Here is a 20,758-nt window from a genome sequence, read left to right as displayed (position 1 = left end):
CAAAGAAAATGACTAGTACAGAAAACTGAAAATGTGGTCCGGGCAAGGAGGTGCTCTTTTGGACTGTAGTTCATATTCATGTACTCTTTAAGGAGTCTGTGTGTACATGTTCTGTCGCCAAACAAGTGCTGCCATCTGAGGGTGACTACTGTGGAACCTAAGCTACTCAATAGTGGTGACACACCATGGCACTTCACCTTGGAAGATGACAATCTACCGCGGTATACAAGTTTCTTTTTTTTAGGCTTTAAGTCCAGGCGTCTTTTTCGTCTTGTCAGAGTATTAGCCCCATCCTGCAGGTCTTGTACATTACAGTCATATACTAGTGGTCATGGAAGAACTGCCAGATTTTCGGCCTGACTGTATTGTTTTGCAGCCAGCAGAACCGATTTAATGAGACGAGTATTTCCAGCCAATGAGCCTAATGTACTGTCATAAGGAATATCTATAACTACAGATAAATTAATGCCGTGGTTATATCAGGAAAGTGTGTTCATGTTCATCACAACCTTGAGAGATGCTGTATGTTTATCCTGTTGGCTCTTAGTCACCTGTTTATTATGCGTGTTATGGATATGTAGTTACTAGGTGTCAATTAATTTCACAGACTAATATAAACAGGTTTTTCCTATAAGGGCTAGTTCACACGGGGTTCCGCGCATGCAGATTCCATTGCGGCTTTCCGCTCCGGATTAGGCCCAAATGAATGGTCCTAGTATGGAGGGTGGTGTTGTGAGGCGGACGCCACGGCTGAATCAGCCACGGAATCTGCCTGAAGAAAGGGCAGCTCGCTTCTTTTTTCCACTAGCGGGAACAAACCGCTCACGGAAAAAGGAAATGACTGGCTCCCATTGATTTCAATGGGAGGCGGCAGGATTTTGACGCAGATTCCACATCAACATCCTGACCATTTTACTCTGTGTGAACTAGCCCTAAATGTGCAGTGAATTCTATAACATATCTGTATCTCTAACATAATGGGATGATTTGTGACACTTTAGCAAAGGTTCTGATGTACATTTTCAATGGTGAGGAGTCAATGTCATGTCGGCCTTGTGACGGCACTAGACAAGCAGATGTATGGTAAATATTGCAATATTCGTACTTACAATAACAGATTCTGCAACCTAAAAACTATTTTTATATTGACACCAGAAATAATAATACCTTTATACTAGGGCCTTAATGAAAGAACTAAAGAGGACCTGAAACCCGTCCTAACATGTCTGCTTTATAATTGCTATAAAATATCCATTCTGGAGCATCTTCTTTTTAGAATCCTGCATTGTGCCTTTTCCTCTGCAAGGGCAATTGTAACACCGAGTTGTCAATTAATGATATAGTTACAGGAAGAATAGTAGAAGGGCCGTACAATATCCATGCTTCAACATTGTAATTTCATGAGGAAACCAGTTATTCACTATGACAGCCACGCCAAGAGAGGTGACAGGTCCTCTTACAAAGTGATGAAGAGCAAGAGGAACCCATATATCATGTAGTCATATCAATCGAAGTGGAAAATAAACACCAATGTTCAGTAAAACCAGAGGATGTCCACTGAGGTAACCATGTCCACCATGCTATGATACAACATTTACTGTGGACAGTTTCCCAATAACAGGCAGTGACAACGACACACAAAATAGTTTGCACATGGTAGTGGTTGTCAGTACCAGCAGGACTGTACTTCTATATATACACTTACAACTGTAGTCAGGGTCTCTTCCGTCACAACCTTCAATGTGTCGACCACTGAAATGTAACCCAGCCTTCGAGCAATGGCGAGAGCAGTGTTGCCATTCTGGGGAAGTAAGAAGGACATTTTCTGTTAGTTAAATGCAGACATGGCTGTAATTCTTCCACATCCTGACACCCACACCAGACGCCTCCATCTCCTCTCCTTTGCTCTACAAGTTTCCCTGTGAAGTGTCTGCTCTGATGTCTCTTTCCTGGCGCTCGGCCATACATAAAGTCAGCATTGAAAGGGAACATCCTGCATTCAATACCCATAGTACAGTATATGTGCATGTGGATGAATCTGAATTGAAGATCCAGTGACACAGGTCAGTGGCGTCATAAAAACACTGTGAAAACTGATGGTGTGAATTAGGAATTTACTTTGAACCTGCTTTTCAGAATAAATACAAATGTTTCTCAATACCATATTAATCTGGAGTATTTAAAGAGGATCTCCCACCTTTCCTGTTATTTTACTTGTATTAATCATGTACAAAGTATTCTTAAAACTTCTTGTTTTAGAAGACTTTATTGTGTTGTTCCTCTGTTATTCCTCCTGGCAATATATGAATAAATTGACAACTGGGTGTTACCAGCTAGCGGTGTTCCTAGACTCGTACAATGTCCACTTAGAGAATGTTTAACACCTAGTTGTCAATTTATTTGGATATACTCAGGAGGAATAACATAGGAACAGCAGAGCAGAGAACTATGGGAAGAGATATTCCATAGAGAGTGCAAGTACTATATTTACTAAAAAGGAGATGTTAGGAGAGATACAGGGTTGCATTTCATTTACATCACCAGATAACAGGTGACTATGGGCCATTCACCATCTTCATCAGTATTTACTTGGTGTTGTCTGAATGTCTATTAGTCTGAGATTAAATTTAAAAAAAAAAAAAGAACATGTATGGTCACTGGGGCAGATTTCTTTATACCCGAGCCAGCAAGGTGCGCCCTCTGTCAGCCGTGCACCTGCAGGGGAAATCTACATCAGCTCATAACTGGCATAGATTTCCAGCATCATTTACTTTGGATCTCTGGTGTAAATGACGACAAATCGGCTAATATTCACACCCCTGCACATCATCGCCATGTCCTCTCTTCAGGAATGTGGCAAAGGTGGCACAGAAATGCAAAAAAGTTGCAATTCTTTTGTTTGCACAAAAGCACGATTTCTGCAAAAATGTTGACTTTTTATGCCTTGTAGGCCAGAAAACTAGTGTACAAGGTATAATAAATGTGTTCCACTGTATACAACTGTAACTGCAAATGTGACATGTTTGAGGATCATTGATACAGTGAGAAAGAGAAGAACAAAAGGTGTGACTGCCTGCAGCCGCCTCTAGATGACTGCAGGGGGCGGCGACCTATGGCACTCCAGCTGTTGTGACGTTACAAATTCAGCATGGATACTTGCTCTGCTGTTCTTGGAACTCCTATATAAGTGAATGGAGCATGCTAGGAGTTATAGTTTCACCATCAAATGGTGCTTTCCCCTTGTGAACTGGTGCCCCCCATTGTTGAGACTTTGTCATTTTTCTCAATATGCCAATGGGCTCCTTGGAGCAAGGGGTTGTTGCCCCTTATATTTTTGTACCAACGGCTATGCCCTCCAATGCAGATAGCAATTCACAAAGGTAAAACATAGTCTGATTCAGGTGATCCTACCTATATGCGGGTTGATATGCCGGGTTCTAGTGGCAAACTCCCTTTAAGAATATGATTTTACCTAATTTAACATGCACAGCAAGCAAATCCCTAAATCAGTTATGAGTATAATATGTAAAGTATCACCCACTTATGTCTATTGCAAAAAAAAATCCCAGTGTCTGAGTATTCACTTACCACAGTGACTTCATTGGGGGAGGCCCCATGCTGGAGCAATACATTGATGATATGGGTATGTCCTTGCTGAGCAGCTTGATGTAAGGGAGTATATCCGTTCTGGTGAAAGAACATTACATGAATCATCAAAGAAGAGTCTACTCCCAAACTAAGGAATGCCAACAAAATAGTTACATGTACTAAGAATCTTAATTGGATGAGTTTTAGTCCTGTGAATATTACAAGTGTCATTGATAAGTGACACCTCTGATAAGATAACTTTCTCTGATGCTACTAATCTAAATTTCAGTGTTTATTTGGTATCATTAGTGCCTTTAGTCTTATAAGGTTATGTTCACATGATGGATTTTTCCATTGAGGCTTTGTTTTCTGTTCAGTGCAAAATCTGTGGCAGAAATAGATAGTGGACCCTCAGATTTCTGGCACAGATTTGCAATTTGATATCGGGCTGGTCCAAATGTTCCTATCTGTGCAGAATAAGCTTTATTATATGCCATCTCACTTAGATTTTTCACTGAATTTCCACACCCCTATGAAAGGTTATGTGGATTTCCCAAAGGAAGGCAGTTTTAACATGGAAGGCAGATTTTGCAGCATTTGTACCCTAAGCCTACATTCAGATGACTGTGGGTGAAAGTGGCCTTGAAAAACATCCATTTTGATTTTTTTCAGTGCCCTGCTGCAATCTCTGCCTCCCATTGAAAACAATGGCAGGCAGATTGAGGGAGGAATCTGCCGCAGATTTGAGATCAAAGTCTGCCCCCAAATCCACAGCAAATACCTACGTATGAACGTACTCTAAGACAGCAACTCACCTTGGTTTTGGCATTGACTTTGGCACCATGCTGCAGCAGGAAGTTCACCATTTTGATGTTCCCGTAATGGCTGGCTACATGTAGAGGAGTGTATCCCATCTGTAAAACATCATAAAGAGGAGACAGGTGAATACTATGTTACCTCCACTTATCTCTGTGTTGTCTATTCATTGTATTTCTTGCTTTTTAATACTTTAGCACATGTAGTTGCCTTTGGGCACATGTGTATTGAGCATGACATTATGGTATCTGCCGTTCTCACCCCCTTGAAACTATCGTATGTAATGTTACTTGTTGTTAGTTAATAAAATGCAAAAAAAAAGAAAAAAACAGAAGTATATTATATGAGACTGTTTAATTATTAACCATGTGACCTGGCATTGTCTACATACATGTTCCATGCCTTTAGCGACAGTCACTTCCAATCAATAGTATATCATTATTGTATTCACAAAGACACAATAGGAACCAGACAGTTCAGGGACTTGTGAAACATACAACCCATTCCTTTAATGGTGGACATCTTGAGTTAATAATGAGGTATTGACTAGATTATGTAGATTGGGAGCCCCACATAGAGCTCACAATGTACATTATTCTCTATCAGTATGTCTTTGGAATATGGGATGGAAATCCATGCAAACACGGGGAGAACATGCAAACTCCTTGCAGATGGTTTTATGTCCTTGGCGGGATTTGAACACCAGGACTCCAGCGCTGCAACTATCTCTATAGAAATTACTCACGTGATCCAAACTGAGCCACTGTGTGGCCCCAGACCATCACATCTTTGTCTTCTCTACATATATAGAAGTGTTATCTTGTAAGGAGTCACTGTGACATGTCATAAGTTATGATTGGAGGTGGTCAGTGTTCTGAGAACCCCACCTACCACCAAAATGAAGGGGCAGAACAATCTACTGAACCCTTCTGCCCCATCATGGAAGTTTTCAGGACTCACAGACACTACTCAGCCACGATATTTTACATTTGGGCTCAGAACGTTGAAGCTTTGCCTCTGCCAGTAACTATTATTACACGGCGTGAATAGATTCTCCCCTTTTGCTATACTGTTTATTGCTTTACATCATATGACCAGGTAAGGCAGGACTTTATGACAGTAAGTCAATGAAATAAGATATTAAACATGATCATTCCCATGAATATTTGGCATTTTCCATGAATGTTTTGTTCATATTTGTCACTGCTATATAAATATATTCAAAAAACAACAAAGTTAATCCTCTTTCCAGGAATCTGAGACGCTTTACATTTTCTTAACCCTAAGGCTCAGTCCCAGTTTCCTTGACAACCAAGTAAAATGTTTATGGATCTTGTAATATGAATCATTTTATTGAAACATCCCCAAAAGAAATTTCCCATAAACATGGCTCGAGTGTATGGCGATATTCTCGTATAATGTGCAGAACACATGTCATGGCTGCTGTAAGCAGATACCTTTGTTGTGGAGTCGGTGACTGCTCCGTTGTTGGACAGGACTTGGGCGACGCCGACTCGGTCCTCCTGAGCTGCCAAGTGGAGAGGTGTCAGTCCACTCTATAGATGATGGAAAATATCAGTATTTAGTATCATGCCAGCTTATTTTTGCTATTCACCTAATACTAGTGAACTTGTTGTAACCCTTAAACTGGTTATTAATACTTTTCGGGAGGCAATGCATTTTACGGGGATATTTTATAATGGCAAATCCAATGGAATAGTAGGGAAACAACTATCTCTATAGAAATTACTCACGTGAGCCAAACTTTCAACCAGTCTCACTAAATAGGCCAGAAAAATAAGGTGCTGTTCACATTATGTTACAGGATTCCAATTTTATGTGTAGAGCTCCCAAAGTCTACATGAAGTAGGGGCCTCTGATGGATGCCGTACAATGGCATCTGTCATCCCTAAGCTCCCACTGCACAGTATATACTTTATTATTGTATAATGTTGAATGGAATAGCACAGTCTACTAAACTAATCTACATGGAGGACACAATGTCACACTACTGGCCAACATGGAGTTAATAGAGTCCTATGGATATGCTCAGAATATACACCGGGAGCGTTCTCAGCGAACATCCCAATAAGTGTTTGGGGCCCATAGGGTATAGCAACTAAGAGACATAACTGGAAAGTGAGATTATTCTCTCTTTGTCCTACTCTGGAGAATATACAATGTATAAGAAAAAAAACTATAGATGATTTCCCCAACTATATGGAAATACAAGGTCGGATATTTCAGATACTAGGTGAGAACCATTGCTGTGCCATAGATGTTGTAACGTATCACTTTACCAGACTTTATATACCATTTCATATAAATATACATTTCTATGTTATATAGGGCTATGGGACAGAGACAGACAACCAGTCTGCAACAGAATTAAATAGGACAAGTGGCCTTATGATAAAAAGATCGCAGAAAAAAAGATCATAAAGTGTTTTGTTAAAAACTGACCAGAATGGCTTTATAATATAGGGTTTGGGAAAGTGTTGTGTCTCTGAAATTCCAGTTTGGCTGGTCTTGTCACAATGTGCAGAGATTATGTTTCGCTGCAGGACTTAATGTATATATAACTCTTTCCTGCTCACCTGGAATAGATGTTTTATTCATAAAGATTTGGAACTTGTTTATACGAGTCTCTCTCAAATGAGAAAGCAATAAGAGACAAAGGCTAGCATGAAGACTGGCAGGACATGTGCCCTGGGTGCCCGGTGGGCATCCGTAGACAATTCTGCTATGGCCAGGAATCTTAGGTGCAAACTGTACATCTGCCTTGTCTGATGAAACACCTAGTTATTGTACTTATGGTACATGTCTGCATACGCAAAGCAGTTGAATAAGCATGTCATGTGAGGACAGTGAGTCCTGTTTTGTCAGACTATCTGTGTATCATAGATGTAGAGGATGCAGACAAGATTTTCTGGACTATACACTCACCGGCCACTTTATTAGGTACACCATGCTAGTAACGGGTTGGACCCCCTTTTGCCTTCAGAACTGCCTCAATTCTTCGTGGCATAGATACAACAAGGTGCTGGAAGCATTCCTCAGAGATTTTGGTCCATATTGACATGATGGCATCACACAGTTGCCGCAGATTTGTCGGCTGCACATCCATGATGCGAATCTCCCGTTCCACCACATCCCAAAGATGCTCTATTGGATTGAGATCTGGTGACTGTGGAGGCCATTGGAGTACAGTGAACTCATTGTCATGTTCAAGAAACCAGTCTGAGGTGATTCCAGCTTTATGAAATGGCGCATTATCCTGCTGAAAGTAGCCATCAGATGTTGGCTACATTGTGGTCATAAAGGGATGGACATGGTCAGCAACAATACTCAGGTAGGCTTTGGTGTTGCAACGATGCTCAATTGGTACCAAGGGGCCCAAAGAGTGCCAAGAAAATATTCCCCACACCATGACACCACCACCACCAGCCTGAACCGTTGATACAAGGCAGGATGGATCCATGCTTTCATGTTGTTGACACCAAATTCTGACCCTACTATCCGAATGTCGCAGCAGAAATCGAGACTCATCAGACCAGGCAACGTTTTTCCAATCTTCAATTGTCCAATTTCGATGAGCTTGTGCAAATTGTAGCCTCAGTTTCCTGTTCTTAGCTGAAAGGAGTGGCACCCGGTGTGGTCTTCTGCTGCTGTAGCCCATCTGCCTCAAAGTTCGACGTACTGTGCGTTCAGAGATGCTCTTCTGGCTACCTTGGTTGTAACGGGTGGCTATTTGAGTCACTGTTGCCTTTCTATCAGCTCGAACCAGTCTGGCCATTCTCCTCTGACCTCTGGCATCAACAACGCATTTCCGCCCACAGAACTGCCGCTCACTGGAAGTTTTTTCTTTTTCGGACCATTCTCTGTAATGGTCCTAAAAAGAAAAAACCTAGAGATGGTTGTGCGTGAAAATCCCAGTAGATCAGCAGTTTCTGAAATACTCAGACCAGCCCTTCTGGCACCAACAACCATGCCACGTTCAAAGGCACTCAAATCACCTTTCTTCCCCATACTGATGCTCGGTTTGAACTGCAGGAGATTGTCTTGACCATGTCTACATGCCTAAATGCACTGAGTTGCCGCCATGTGATTGGCTGATTAGAAATTAAGTGTTAACGAGCAGTTGGACAGGTGTACCTAATAAAGTGGCCAGTGAGTGTATGTAGCCATATGCAGGAATGTCCCTTTGGTACACAGCAGGGTACTTGTTGGCTAGAGGATCTGCCTATGGAGTGGGCCATGACGCCTAGCATGCTCTGTATGAAGCACACGTGTATCACAAAAGTTACTTTTCTGTAAGTTTTTGTCATACAAGGTCATCCCTGACTTCTCCAAAATCTGAAAACTTTTAGTTGACACTATCAAAACACAGTGACAATTGTTCCCTAAAGCGCTGGAGGATATTTGCCTAAGGTCTGAAGAAAGAAGTCAAACCAGATTTCCTGGCCTCGGCAGGTATCAGATGTTTTACAGTATTTACTGTCGATGTAACTTTTACCAAAGCCTAGGTCTATGGTGTTTCAGAATATGTCAGCAGCACTATACACACATACAGCTTATCTCAGGAGTATTTTGTAATGTTTTAATACCTTGTTGCTAACATTGACATTAGCATTTCTGGTGAGCAGCAGAGACACCATGTCCACGTGGCCCTCCTGAGCTGCTAAATGAACAGGGGCTATCCCTTGCTTGGTAATTGCATTGGCATCAGCACCATATTCCAGTAAGGTAGTAGCGATGTCCATCTGGTTTTTCTTTGCAGCGATATGCAGAGGTGTGTAACCATTCTAGAAGGAAATGGACAATGAGTGTTCATTGTTACCGAGGCACTTAACTTCCATATATATTAGACTCTATATATCTAATCAAGCCAAATTCCTGTATGGTATGGGATGTGAGTGTTGTATTGAGAGACATTTTTTTTAAAGGGATTGTCCAGGATTAGAGAAAATGACATGCCATTGTTAATGAATATTGAATTATAATAAAAGTCCATTCTTGCCAGGTTCAGCCTAAGCACATTTCAATGGCTGGGCAGCCCAGACTGCAGTTTGCCTTACTTATGTCTTATAATGTTCCTTTTGCAGGCCGTATTAAAAGTCCCTTTTAATCTGTTACCAATAAGTTCAGGGAATAAGGAGAGTCAGATAAATTAAACAACTAGTATTTTCTGCTGACAATAAAGAACATGATTATATGTCACAAGAAACTGTTGGATTTGCTGATGTAAATGATGAACCTGTTGTTAACCCTGATTTTGAGTTCTTTTGTAGGTGGTTCTTGATTTGGGAAGGATTGCTGAAACAGGGCGCAATGCCTGAGGGTAGGCGTTTGGTATAGCACAGGACTATGGTCCAATCTGGAGAGCGAGAGCTTTCTGTATATTTAATGTTAAGCCTAAAAGGATTTCGAAGCTGTTCAGATAGTGATGGAGACCCTGCTGCTCCCCCCCCACACAGGTGGGTATAGTCAAAAGTCAAGGCACACACCAAGGCTGATACAAAAAGAAAGTAGAGGTAACGTGTGGGCAGACACTGCCACTAAACAAGCTGCAGAAAAGCCCAGGGAACATGCCTGAACACAAGTGGTCACCATACTGGACCAAAACTCTCATCTCTCTTTTCAGGTTCTAAAAAAACTGCAAGACCAAAATGGCCCAGAAGAAAAGAAGACTTGGAAACAGCAAGGATCAAAAGAGGATGAACAAGTACTGATGGCCAGTGGTAAGAATTTACCGAGAGCATTTGATCCCAATGATGGCACAAAGAGCTCATTCCCAAGTGCACCACTAAAAAGTATCCGTGTGTGACCTGGTGAACAGATGATGGGCGGCTGCAGGATTTAGCATCACTGCAGTCAGATACATGTAAGCCTGTATAACATGTATCAAACACAATGTAGGCCAAAAAGTGAAGGGTTTCTCAGGGGTATACCCGAAGCCCTTGTACCTGTTCTAGGGATTGCGGGTTAACTATATACAGTAACCAAAAGGTGGGAGTGTATGTATTACGTGCTTGTGTATATTGATCTCCTTTCAGGATGGCCTGAGGCATTTCTGGTGCAGAAAACAATCACAAATGGGACTGCAGATAGACTACTCAGATAAGTAGTGTGTAGGTATGGGATCCCCGAGACCATTGGAGTGATAATGGAACTCACTATACAGGACAGGTAATGAGAAATAATGGAGGCCGTGGGGATACAACAAGTGTTTCTTACTCTGTACTGTCTCCAAAGTATTGAAAAGTATTTATCACTTGTCTCTCGTATTTGTCTTTTCTGTAAGGTACACTCATAACAGAACAATCGGCCTTAGCCCCTAGATTTGGATTGTATTTTTCACAATTTTTCCAGAAATAATATGGTGTGCTATGTGATAAATTGTCAAAAACATGTGATTAATGTACGCTCTTCAGTTTTCTCCTTCCTTCCAGATTCTGAGTCAGTAGAAGGAACTTATAAGCTATGACCCAGAGATTGGATGGTGATAAAGAGACATGAGAAGAAGGCCTTGATTCGATGATCCCTTCCAGGTCCTGTTAACAACCAATATAGCTGCGAAACCACAAGTAAAACCTTGTTGTCATAGTGGTGTCCCCACTGGATTATGTTTTTTAAAGACAAATGGGACAATAAACTGTTACAGGATATAGATCTTTAGAGGAGAAACCTAAAAGACTGTTGGATCAATCTGCACCCATATTCCTGTTATGTTTCTATGCAATGTACAGACTGATCATATGTATTGCAGAGAAATGTACTGCCTATAAGAGGGAGATATAAGTGAATATGACCCCCACTGAGGAAGTGTATATCCAATTAAACACGGGGCTACAATACAAACAGTAAAACAATAAGCTTTTACAAGCGACTGATACATTTAGCCTCAGACATACAGGATCTCACTGCACATCATTGGTGGGAAGTATTTATGGATCCTCTCCTACAGCAAAACAGATCCTAAATGTTATGTTCCAGCCTATAGTTATTATATTCATGTTTATAGGTATGACACTAATCAATGTATCTGCTTTCAATATTCTTACAGGCCAGTAGCGAGAGAAGAACTGATGTTATGATTATCAGGACAAATGCCTCTGCTCCTGGAATCTGAACAGGTCTTGTATGGGTGGGGGTCAAGTCAATTGTATTGATATATCACAAAAGGTGGGAATTGATGTAGAAAAAATATCAGAAAATGGTTTGAGAATCAATAATCAACAATAATTGTGTGTATTGCTTTAAGAGAATATATGTAGTATATTATAAAAGCTGATTCATTAGAATGTCTTATTGTTCAGAAAACTCTTTTCACGCTTCATTATGAAGGTCTTCTGGTAAGATGGTCCGGCCGTACACCTCACTCCCATACTCCCTTCATTTTGGGAAACAAGATCCAGTGTATGATAAGAACTAGGCTTTATTCAAAATCGTATGTGAAACATCTCAAGGCCTAGACATAAGATGGCGGACACGGATGTCGATGTGTTAACTCATGTGCTTGTCATATGTAAGCACCCATTTTATTCTTTGACCAATTATAATATGTATTTCTCTATGATATATTTTGTGACACTTAAGCTGGCATAAAGCCATTATTTTCCTTTATAATCCTGTGCGCAGCCTCAATAAACCTGAGAGAATTATCATGGAGAACACACATTGTGTCTTGATGGTTTTTCTTTCTGAGCTCGTTATCATTAATTAATTTGGACATCTCCTGACAATCTGAGACTGGAACCACTTGGGTTCTGATGACACTTTATTTCCAAAAACAGCAGCACACTTGTCCTTGCACTGTATGTGATATTGCAGTTTTCCTGCGTGGACTAGTATAGTCCATGGACCACAGTTCTGCGGCGACTGAATATAAAGCAGATCTTTTTTTGTCTATTTCCAGGCAGTCACCTTAATTTAAGGGACAATGCTAATAAATGACTAAAATAAATCCCATCTCGGAAAAATATGAGTCTGTACAACCTTCTGTCCGTTCCTAATAAAAAAAACCACAGTCTATATATAACATTTTGTTATCATGCCGCTTATTTACTCCTTTCATTTAAAGGTCAGTGTGGACACTCTGCCCCCATCAGCAGATATCAGATTTGCTCGCTACTTCCCACAGACCATGTTTTACAGATGTCTGATGCCAAATGAATTCCTGTTTTATTAGTCACCACTTACTGTATGTGAGGGTACGATTGCTTTGTCGGAAGTCTTAGCATAGTGACGCATAGCATTGCTCACGAACAGTCAATGTACCAATATAGAACCTTAGTAGTGGAATTACCATTGTAAAGTCCATCTACACAAGTCATATAGTCAACAGGCAACTACTTATAGGAGCAATTAAAAGGAGAAGAAAGGAGTTGTCTTCTATTCCAGAAACAGTGCCACAGTTGTACATAGGTTGTGTCTGGTACTGCAGCTCAGTGCTACTCATCCGCATGAGGTAAGGTGCAATGCCAGACACTGACTATCAAGGTGCGAAATACATTTAAGACTAAGGCACCATGTAGCAAAGCGCAGCAATAAAACGCTGCGAAAGAAAACTACAGCGGAAACTCATCGTGTTTTTTTCCACAGCGTTTTTCACAGAAAATCTGCAGAGTTTTCCTATGTGGACTCTCACCCCTTACTATACTATATGGAAAATGCCAGCGTTTCCGTAGATATAATTGTTATGCTGTGATTTTATAAACGTAGGCATTTTCCGCTGTGGATTGTGTTCTGTGACGTGTGGTTGGGATTAGCCAGAATGTCACCACTTTGCAGGTAATGTAAAACGCAGCGTTTTTTGACGTGATGTTTCTGTTGTGGCCAGAACGCTGCATTTTTGCAGTGTGGTACCCCAGCCTAAAACACAATAAATCTGGCACAAAGACTTCAGGGTTTTTTTGGCACAAATTGAGGCAGAATTCTAGCAGGTTTAACTTCTCAAATCTCCTCCAATATTTTCAGGTATATAATGTCTATTATATGTAATAGCTAGAGATGAGCGAGTATTATTCAAAACAGTAGTTTTGAATATCACGCTCCCATAGGAATGAATGGACGCAGCCGGGGCCGGCATCCTGCCGCTTAACCCCCTGCATGCCGGCCGCCCCCATTCATTCCTATGGAAGCGTGCTATTCGAAACTGCCGTTTCGCTCATCTCTAGTAATAGCTGGCTGGTCTCGTCTAAGCACTGAAATCTGCGTTTGCTACAAGTCCAGTTCAGTAGCTTGATGGACTAAACCAGAACTATAAGACATCATGAACAATTCTTATTGAAAATCTCCTGTCGCTGCCGTGTGTGATATTAGTATAAGGCTGAGGCAGAGTGTTACATAATGATACATCGTATATAAACATTGTCATCTAATCGTCTGCACATATACAAATTGGTAACTATCCAACCCTCTATGACCCCTTATCATACACCTGTGCATTTACCTTTGCAGCTCCATGAGGTGATGCACCTTTATCCAAGAGTAACAACGCCACTTTCTGGTTATCATAATGTGCCGCAACATGCAGTGGAGTTAAACCGCTCTGAAGACATGCAGAAACAATGAAGATCATACGACGTGTCAATAAGGAAATTGGTGGGAAGAATCACTTTTCTTCTGCTTAATAGGAAGCTAATGAAATGTGAGTCATCTCTGTATGTTAGTAACTAGCCATAAAATCACTGAAAATGAAGAATGTAATCTAATCTTATGGGGATATTATGTAACCTAGTTTGGAGGAACACTATGTCTTTGTAAACCCTAAATGCTTAGCATATTATTACTGCTACATGTCATGTGTCCCTCTATGAATAAAGTTTAGAGTAGAGAACCGTGTGGAAATATTTATTTACATTCCCTATCACTGTGTATTTGGCATGTGGGAGGAATCCGGAGTACCCGCAGGAAACCCACACAAACACGGGGAGAACATTACATACTCCACTGAGCAGCGTGGACTATAGTGCAAGCAATACCAGTGTGGAGGAATTGACCTTTTTTTTACTGCAAGCCTTTGTTTCTATTCAGTATAACTATATTTGTGTGTACTAGTTCTGTCTATAGCTGAACTATTTCTGCATACTTTTTTGGGGTGAGAAGGTTACGGTACTACTGTGGAGTTATTTTCAGTAAGAGGGTTAGCACTGTAGGTGACACTTCTGGTTACTCTAGGCATATTAAAAAAAAAAAAAAAACTCCAATTGTAACAGCTTTTCAGAAATGAATAGAGCGGGTGAAAATAAACTTTGTAATATGTCTTATTTAAAGAGGACCTTTTCATCAGATTGGGCACAGGCAGTTCCATACACTGCTGGAAAGCTGACAGTGCGTTGAATTCAGCGCACTATTGGCTTTCCCGATCTGTGCCCTGGGTAAAGCGCTATCGGTCCTGGTACCGTAGCACTTTACAGTCAGAAGGGCGTTCCTGACACTCTGTCAGGAACGTCCTTCTGCCCAGCAGCGCCTATCGCGCTGTACAGTGCGAGCGGAGAGGAACGCCCCCTCCCCTCCTGATAATATTCGTCTATGGACGAGCTGTGTGAGCAGAGGGAGGGGGCGTTCCTCCCCGCTCACACTGTACAGCGCTATAGGCACTGCTGGGCAGAAGGGCTTCCCTGGCTAAGTGTCAGAAACGCCCTTCTGACTGTAAAGCGCTACGGTACCGGGACCAATATCGCTTTACCTGGGGCACAGATCGGGAAAGCCGACAGTGCGCTGAATTCAGCGCACTGTCAGCTTTCCAGCAGTATATAGAACTGCTTGTGCCCAATCTGATGAAAGGTACTCTTTAAGAAATATATTTTCTTATCCATTTATGAAGCTGATTTACTTTTACATATTAGTCTATGGAGAGGGCTGGGGGGAAGGGACATGCAAAATCTGTAGAAGGTATAACTTTGTTAGCTCTTTTAACACTGGTGTGTTCTTAGAGAACAGGCACAGAATGAGGGAATAAATTAACAGCCTCTTCCTTACCCCCCTCTCCATAGAGTTATGTGTGTAAGGTGAATATGGAGACTGAGTTTTATGTAAACACACACTTTGAAGATAAGGAGGAGGTGAGCAGTCTAATAAGTGGAGAAGAAAACAGATTTCTTTAATAAGATATATTACAAAGCTTCTTATAGTCACATGTACTATTCATTTATCAGACAACACATATAACAGTAGAGGCAGTGAAGCTGAGCACTGTGATACATAAGTTTATATGATCTCGAGCAGGATTTCTGAGTAAATATCCTGAGCGGACTCCTAGGAGACACTGTGAGAGTCCTGATTACCTGTATCAAGTAAATAGATGGGGTGAGCTGGAGTCCTGCCAGGATTTACTCTGCATATAACACAGAATGCTGCTCCATATCATATAAACCTATATATCATAGACCTTGGCTTTTCTCCCTCTTCTTTATCCTGTGCTCAGAAATCACCTGACAGGTTCACTTTAATGAGTAGTATTTTAGTGCTTTCACGTGTGACATTTGCATCATGGAAACTAGGCCTACACTTACCTTTCCGGCTGCATCTGGGGATGCATTTTTCTCCAAAAGCAGCTTGGCCACTTCAATTTTTCCATATTTTGCAGCAACATGTAAAGGAGTAAATCCTTTCTGTAAATATAAATTTGACAAACGGTCAGGAACAGGTTTTGCTTTTTCATCTAATAAATCTCCCTTATGTTCCATAGTTTATTTACTTTTATAATTTCTCTGTTACAGATAATTTAGTTCCCCAGGCAGTTATCTACAATACCAGACTCAATATCCACCACCTCTTGGATAAACATTAGCCTTAGAAGAGGATTGTCACAAGGTCTGAAAAGCCCAGTGACATTTTGGTGTTTTGTTTATTCAATTGCGTTCAGCCATTCTGAAGATATGAGTCCTTTTAGTGTTAATGCAAATTAGGGTATGTTAGTCAAGGGGGCGTTAACATTGTGATTTCACCATTGGCTGGATCTCTGTGTGCTGTATTTCATGCAGTGTCACTGCCCACTTGGCTACTCTAATTTGCATCCACACTAAAAGGGCTTATATCTTGGGAAAAACTGAATGGATTTAGATAAACAAAACACCAAAATGTAATTGGGCTTTTCAGTCCCGGTGTCTCAACCCTATTTAATATTATCAAGCATAAGGAAAGCTATATAAATAATAATGAATGGTGCTTTCTGGTTTGGAATTATTGAGTACTGAAGAATCATTGTATTCAGTGGATGCCGATGACCTCCAAAGAACATGACAATTTATTGAAATACTACAGTCAACTGCAAAGAAATAGAGTATTTTGTCAGTATAAGATTTCCATACCAGTTTGTATAACTTACCTTTGTTACTATTGAATAGATAGCTCCATGCTCTAGTAGCACAGAAGCTACATCATCATGTCCTTCCCTGGCAGCCAGGTGCAGCGGAGTGTAACCCGATGTGGTGGAGGCATCTGGGCTTGCCCCTTGCTTGAGTAGCTGCTGAACTATGTCTGCTTTCCCCAGACGAGCTGCGATGTGCAGTGGTGTTTGGTCATCCTAAAAACAGAAATATTTTGTCAGTTCCACAACGTACCATAATGAATGTAAAATATATGGCAATGTACAATTCATATACATTTGTTTTTCCTTGTACTCAGTTTGCAGAAGTTGCAGTTTCACCTGGGCTCAGGAGCCTTAGGGGCCCAGGTGTCTTTCCCAAAGAAGAGACCAGGGGTATATGATACATTATTACTATATGATTTTGCATTGGGGCCCAGGAGCTGCTTCGTATACTGCTGACCTTACTTCCATCATGAGTAAATACAGGGGATGTTTCTAGTACTTAAAAGTTACCATATATGCAAATCTAAAACTGGATGTCATAAATGTCTGATAGATGTGGGTCCCATATCTGGGACTTGCATCTATCTCCAGAATGGGAGTTCTTCTGACACCCTGTCCTTGCTGAGACTGTGACTGGTGTGAATGGCAAGGTGGTTTTCAGAGCTCCCAAAGAAGTGAAAAAAAAATCTGAACTGATGGATCTATCACATGATAGACAGCAAAGGCTTCCCATGTAACCTACTGACCCAGAATGGAGTCCATTGGGTTCCATCATGCTGTCCATCAATTTACAAAAATAAATTCCACTATTTGTTCCAACAAACATGATGGAATAATGCAGATGTTTACGTGTAAGAATGTGTGACATTGTACATACAAAAACATGTTAATTGGGATTTTGATATTTTTATCTTAAACTACAACACACTTAGAAAACTCTTTTACAGACTGAGGCTACCTGTTGCAGAAAAGCTGAGCTTTTTGTTGCAGATCTTTCAGTGCTTTTTTGAACCAAGATTGGTTTTTAAAGGAATGAGAAATATAAAGAAAGCGCTGCTATTTCTCTCTCCCTTCTGCTCAATCCACTCTTGAAACAAAATCTGTATATGCCCTCATCCACAGAATGTTTTTCATCTATTCCTCATCAAATAGGGGATGGATCTCTTGCTCACTTCAATAGTCTAGCATTTTCAAAGGGCATCTAAACACACAAATACAAAGGAAATAGTCATATATAATAGTAATACCACTTACCTTTGCCTTCGCTTCTACCTGAGCTCCATTTTGCAAAAGGTATCGGACAACTTCAGACTGTCCAGCTCTAGCGGCCATATGGAGTGCGGTTTCTCCCCTCTAAAACATGTAAGAAAAATGCCAGTTATTACCAGAAACACAAAGGGTTCTCCCAAGGCCGGGTGCGATGAATCTAGGGTATGTCCATGTAAGACAGAAACCTTCAAAACTGTAGAAAAAGTAAGGGTGGAAAATTGACCAGCGGTGCAGCATTTCAATTTATTTTGCAAACTTTCACTGCAGATTTTACTGCGGATCCTATCCCTGTGGATAGGAGATAAGAAGTATCCATAACTGCACATCCCCTTTAATATAGTTTGCGTAATTTTCAGAGAATTTCATTAAATATTGAGTGGGACAGAACTAGTGATATGTTATAGCACAGATATCTGTACAGAGAGAATGACATTTACTTCAATTTGCAAAAGGTGAAAAATTCATCCAAAATGTTGCCAGGTAACAGACTGTAGTACCAGGTATGGCCACCAGAGATTTTATTTTCATTAAACTGTATTAATTCCATACATCATTGTGTATCATCACTCTTCTGAAAACACATGGTTTTCCTCTGAGAAATTTCCAAATCTGTTAGCTTTTTATGAGAGAGCAGATTTTTTTTTAAATGCTTTTGAGTCTGGGAACCAACACTTATCATTGGAGGAAATCTAATCCCATCGCTCTGTTAGAGGCACAGACCATATCTATGTATCTTGTAAAGCGAACGCCAGTAAGGGCAGTAACTCGACTATTTTTGGTGTAAGTTGCATCTAAAATGATCCCAGCTGCCTAGCGCTCATGGGTAAAAAGTTAAAATCAATATGTCAAACATAGAAGGCTGCCATCCTATGTTATGTAATAGGAGATACCGGGCCTCTGTGCGCCCCATGCACTTCACAAACAATTCTCATTGGCAGTAAAATAGGTGTAAAAGACAGAAAGCTCTTGAGAATATCACCTAAAAGATAAGGATCAGTGCTATAAATAAATGTAATATAATTTTACACTATGTGCTGGCTAACCCATTACTGGCAATGTGCAGACTCCCTGACTCACATGGTACCGCCACAGCTGCTCTGTGCAGCGTCATTCACATTACAGTAACCAGATTCTTCCACTATTCCCAGGACCCTGCAGGGGTGAATCATGAGGAGTGGTACATGCACACAAGGCAGTAATAGGAAAGCAAGTCGGCACTGCATCGTACCACGGCCACATGGGAATACACCCTTAATAAGAATTTCACACGCAGGGTTCATCACCTTCCAAATTTGGTCCTGAAATATGAAGATCTGTGGTCCCTTAACAGCCTTTACACATGAAGGATTTCTTTTCCTTATGGATGATATACTCCTCCATGATGTATTGGAAGTAATCTAGTACATGCCCTGTCATTACAATATCTCATGGCATTAGTGCTATTTCAGATCTGCTCTCAGGATTGATTCTGAAATAATAAAACTGAGCACCTGCGCTGTATCTAGGCTTTCTATTACTCGCCGAAAATGTTCAGTTCCCTGTCCTTACTCTTAAGTAAGCCTGGTTGGCACCCCTGATAACCAGCACTTGGGGCACATGCCCCAGTTGTCCAGACTACTGTTTTATTATTTCAGTTGTGACCAGAAGTCATAGCAGGAGATATAAAAAGCCTGAAAACTGATATTAATAATCTAAAATAGTAATTAATATCATGTAAAACTACGCTTTATCAATTAACAGTAAAATCCTCCTATCAATTTACAGGCTGGTATATATGACAGATGTCGGATTACTGAGCTACAACGGTAACAAGTCATATACCTGGGTGTCCATCACACATACATGGACTGATTTTTACCCACTAGGAGTAAACAATGACTGAAAACAAGCGGAGAGCTAGAAAACCATGAGGAATTGATACAGAAAACATATCTGAAAACTGTAGAACTTCTCATTATACAGATGATAACATGCTGGTGGTAATATTTGTGTAATAAGACAAGGAGGTCCTGTATAAAACCATTGATAAAGATGGTCTAATAAAGGGTACCAAAGGCAAAAGCAGCTCTGCCACCAATGTAATGTACTTCATAAGTCTGTATTAGTGATCGGTAAACCAACTCACCACATTGGTTGTGTTGGGTGATGCTCCGTGGTGCGTTAACTGAGAAACAATATTGACATGTCCCATGAAGGCAGCGACGTGGATCGGAGTCAGGCCAGACTGTGAAGACAGAATATTTAATAAATTCCTACATGGTGGTAATATCACACACGACTCTCATAAATCTAACACTGATGAACTGTGTTAGTTACCGGCAGGGTGAATGTTCTGTATCCTAACAATACTAAATAACATTGTAATAAAGGCTGAACATCACGGCAGTGACAAAACTGGACTTTCTTTCCCCTGGGGTATAGAATACTTTCTCTGTGTCAAAATTTGCAACATATACAATCCAATGGAAACTTAAATGGCATCCACTTGGGTCTCTATGATTCTTCATACTTCTACATAACTCCTCAGCTTCACCAGGGTCAACACCATACTTGTACTTACTTCAGTGACCGCTTGAATAGATGCCCCATGTTTCAGGAGAAGTTCCATTACTTTAATCCGGTTTTTCTTGCAGGCAATATGAAGTGGTGTAAAGCCATTCTGTTGAGCAGAAAAAGACAGATATATTTATAGCTTGCTATTACATAATTCCATACTGCAATGGGCACTATTTAAGGTGGAAAATTACCTATACATGATGGAAAAGT

At 40.7% G+C, this 20,758-nt stretch overlaps 1 protein-coding gene across 13 annotated transcripts in view; it reads right to left on the bottom strand.

Annotated features, from left to right (window-relative positions):
* The window catches only part of ANK3 (ankyrin 3), a 436,797-nt gene that overhangs the window by 93,922 nt on the left and 322,117 nt on the right, over positions 1–20,758 (bottom strand). For all 13 annotated transcript variants that reach the window (XM_075257454.1, XM_075257453.1, XM_075257455.1 and 10 more), the window contains 11 exons: positions 20,553–20,651; positions 20,118–20,216; positions 17,978–18,076; positions 16,739–16,936; positions 15,924–16,022; positions 13,859–13,957; positions 9,012–9,209; positions 5,862–5,960; positions 4,404–4,502; positions 3,589–3,687; positions 1,706–1,801 (listed from right to left, as the gene is read on the bottom strand). In XM_075257454.1, the coding sequence (XP_075113555.1) occupies positions 1,706–1,801; positions 3,589–3,687; positions 4,404–4,502; positions 5,862–5,960; positions 9,012–9,209; positions 13,859–13,957; positions 15,924–16,022; positions 16,739–16,936; positions 17,978–18,076; positions 20,118–20,216; positions 20,553–20,651 (1,284 nt within the window). The remainder of the gene's footprint in view (positions 1–1,705; positions 1,802–3,588; positions 3,688–4,403; positions 4,503–5,861; positions 5,961–9,011; positions 9,210–13,858; positions 13,958–15,923; positions 16,023–16,738; positions 16,937–17,977; positions 18,077–20,117; positions 20,217–20,552; positions 20,652–20,758) is intronic.

Source organism: Leptodactylus fuscus, chromosome 10, assembly GCF_031893055.1.
Source record: "Leptodactylus fuscus isolate aLepFus1 chromosome 10, aLepFus1.hap2, whole genome shotgun sequence".
Lineage (NCBI taxonomy): Eukaryota > Metazoa > Chordata > Amphibia > Anura > Leptodactylidae > Leptodactylus > Leptodactylus fuscus.
Note: the sequence above shows the minus strand (reverse complement) of the source record. Positions and strands in the feature narration are given on the sequence as shown.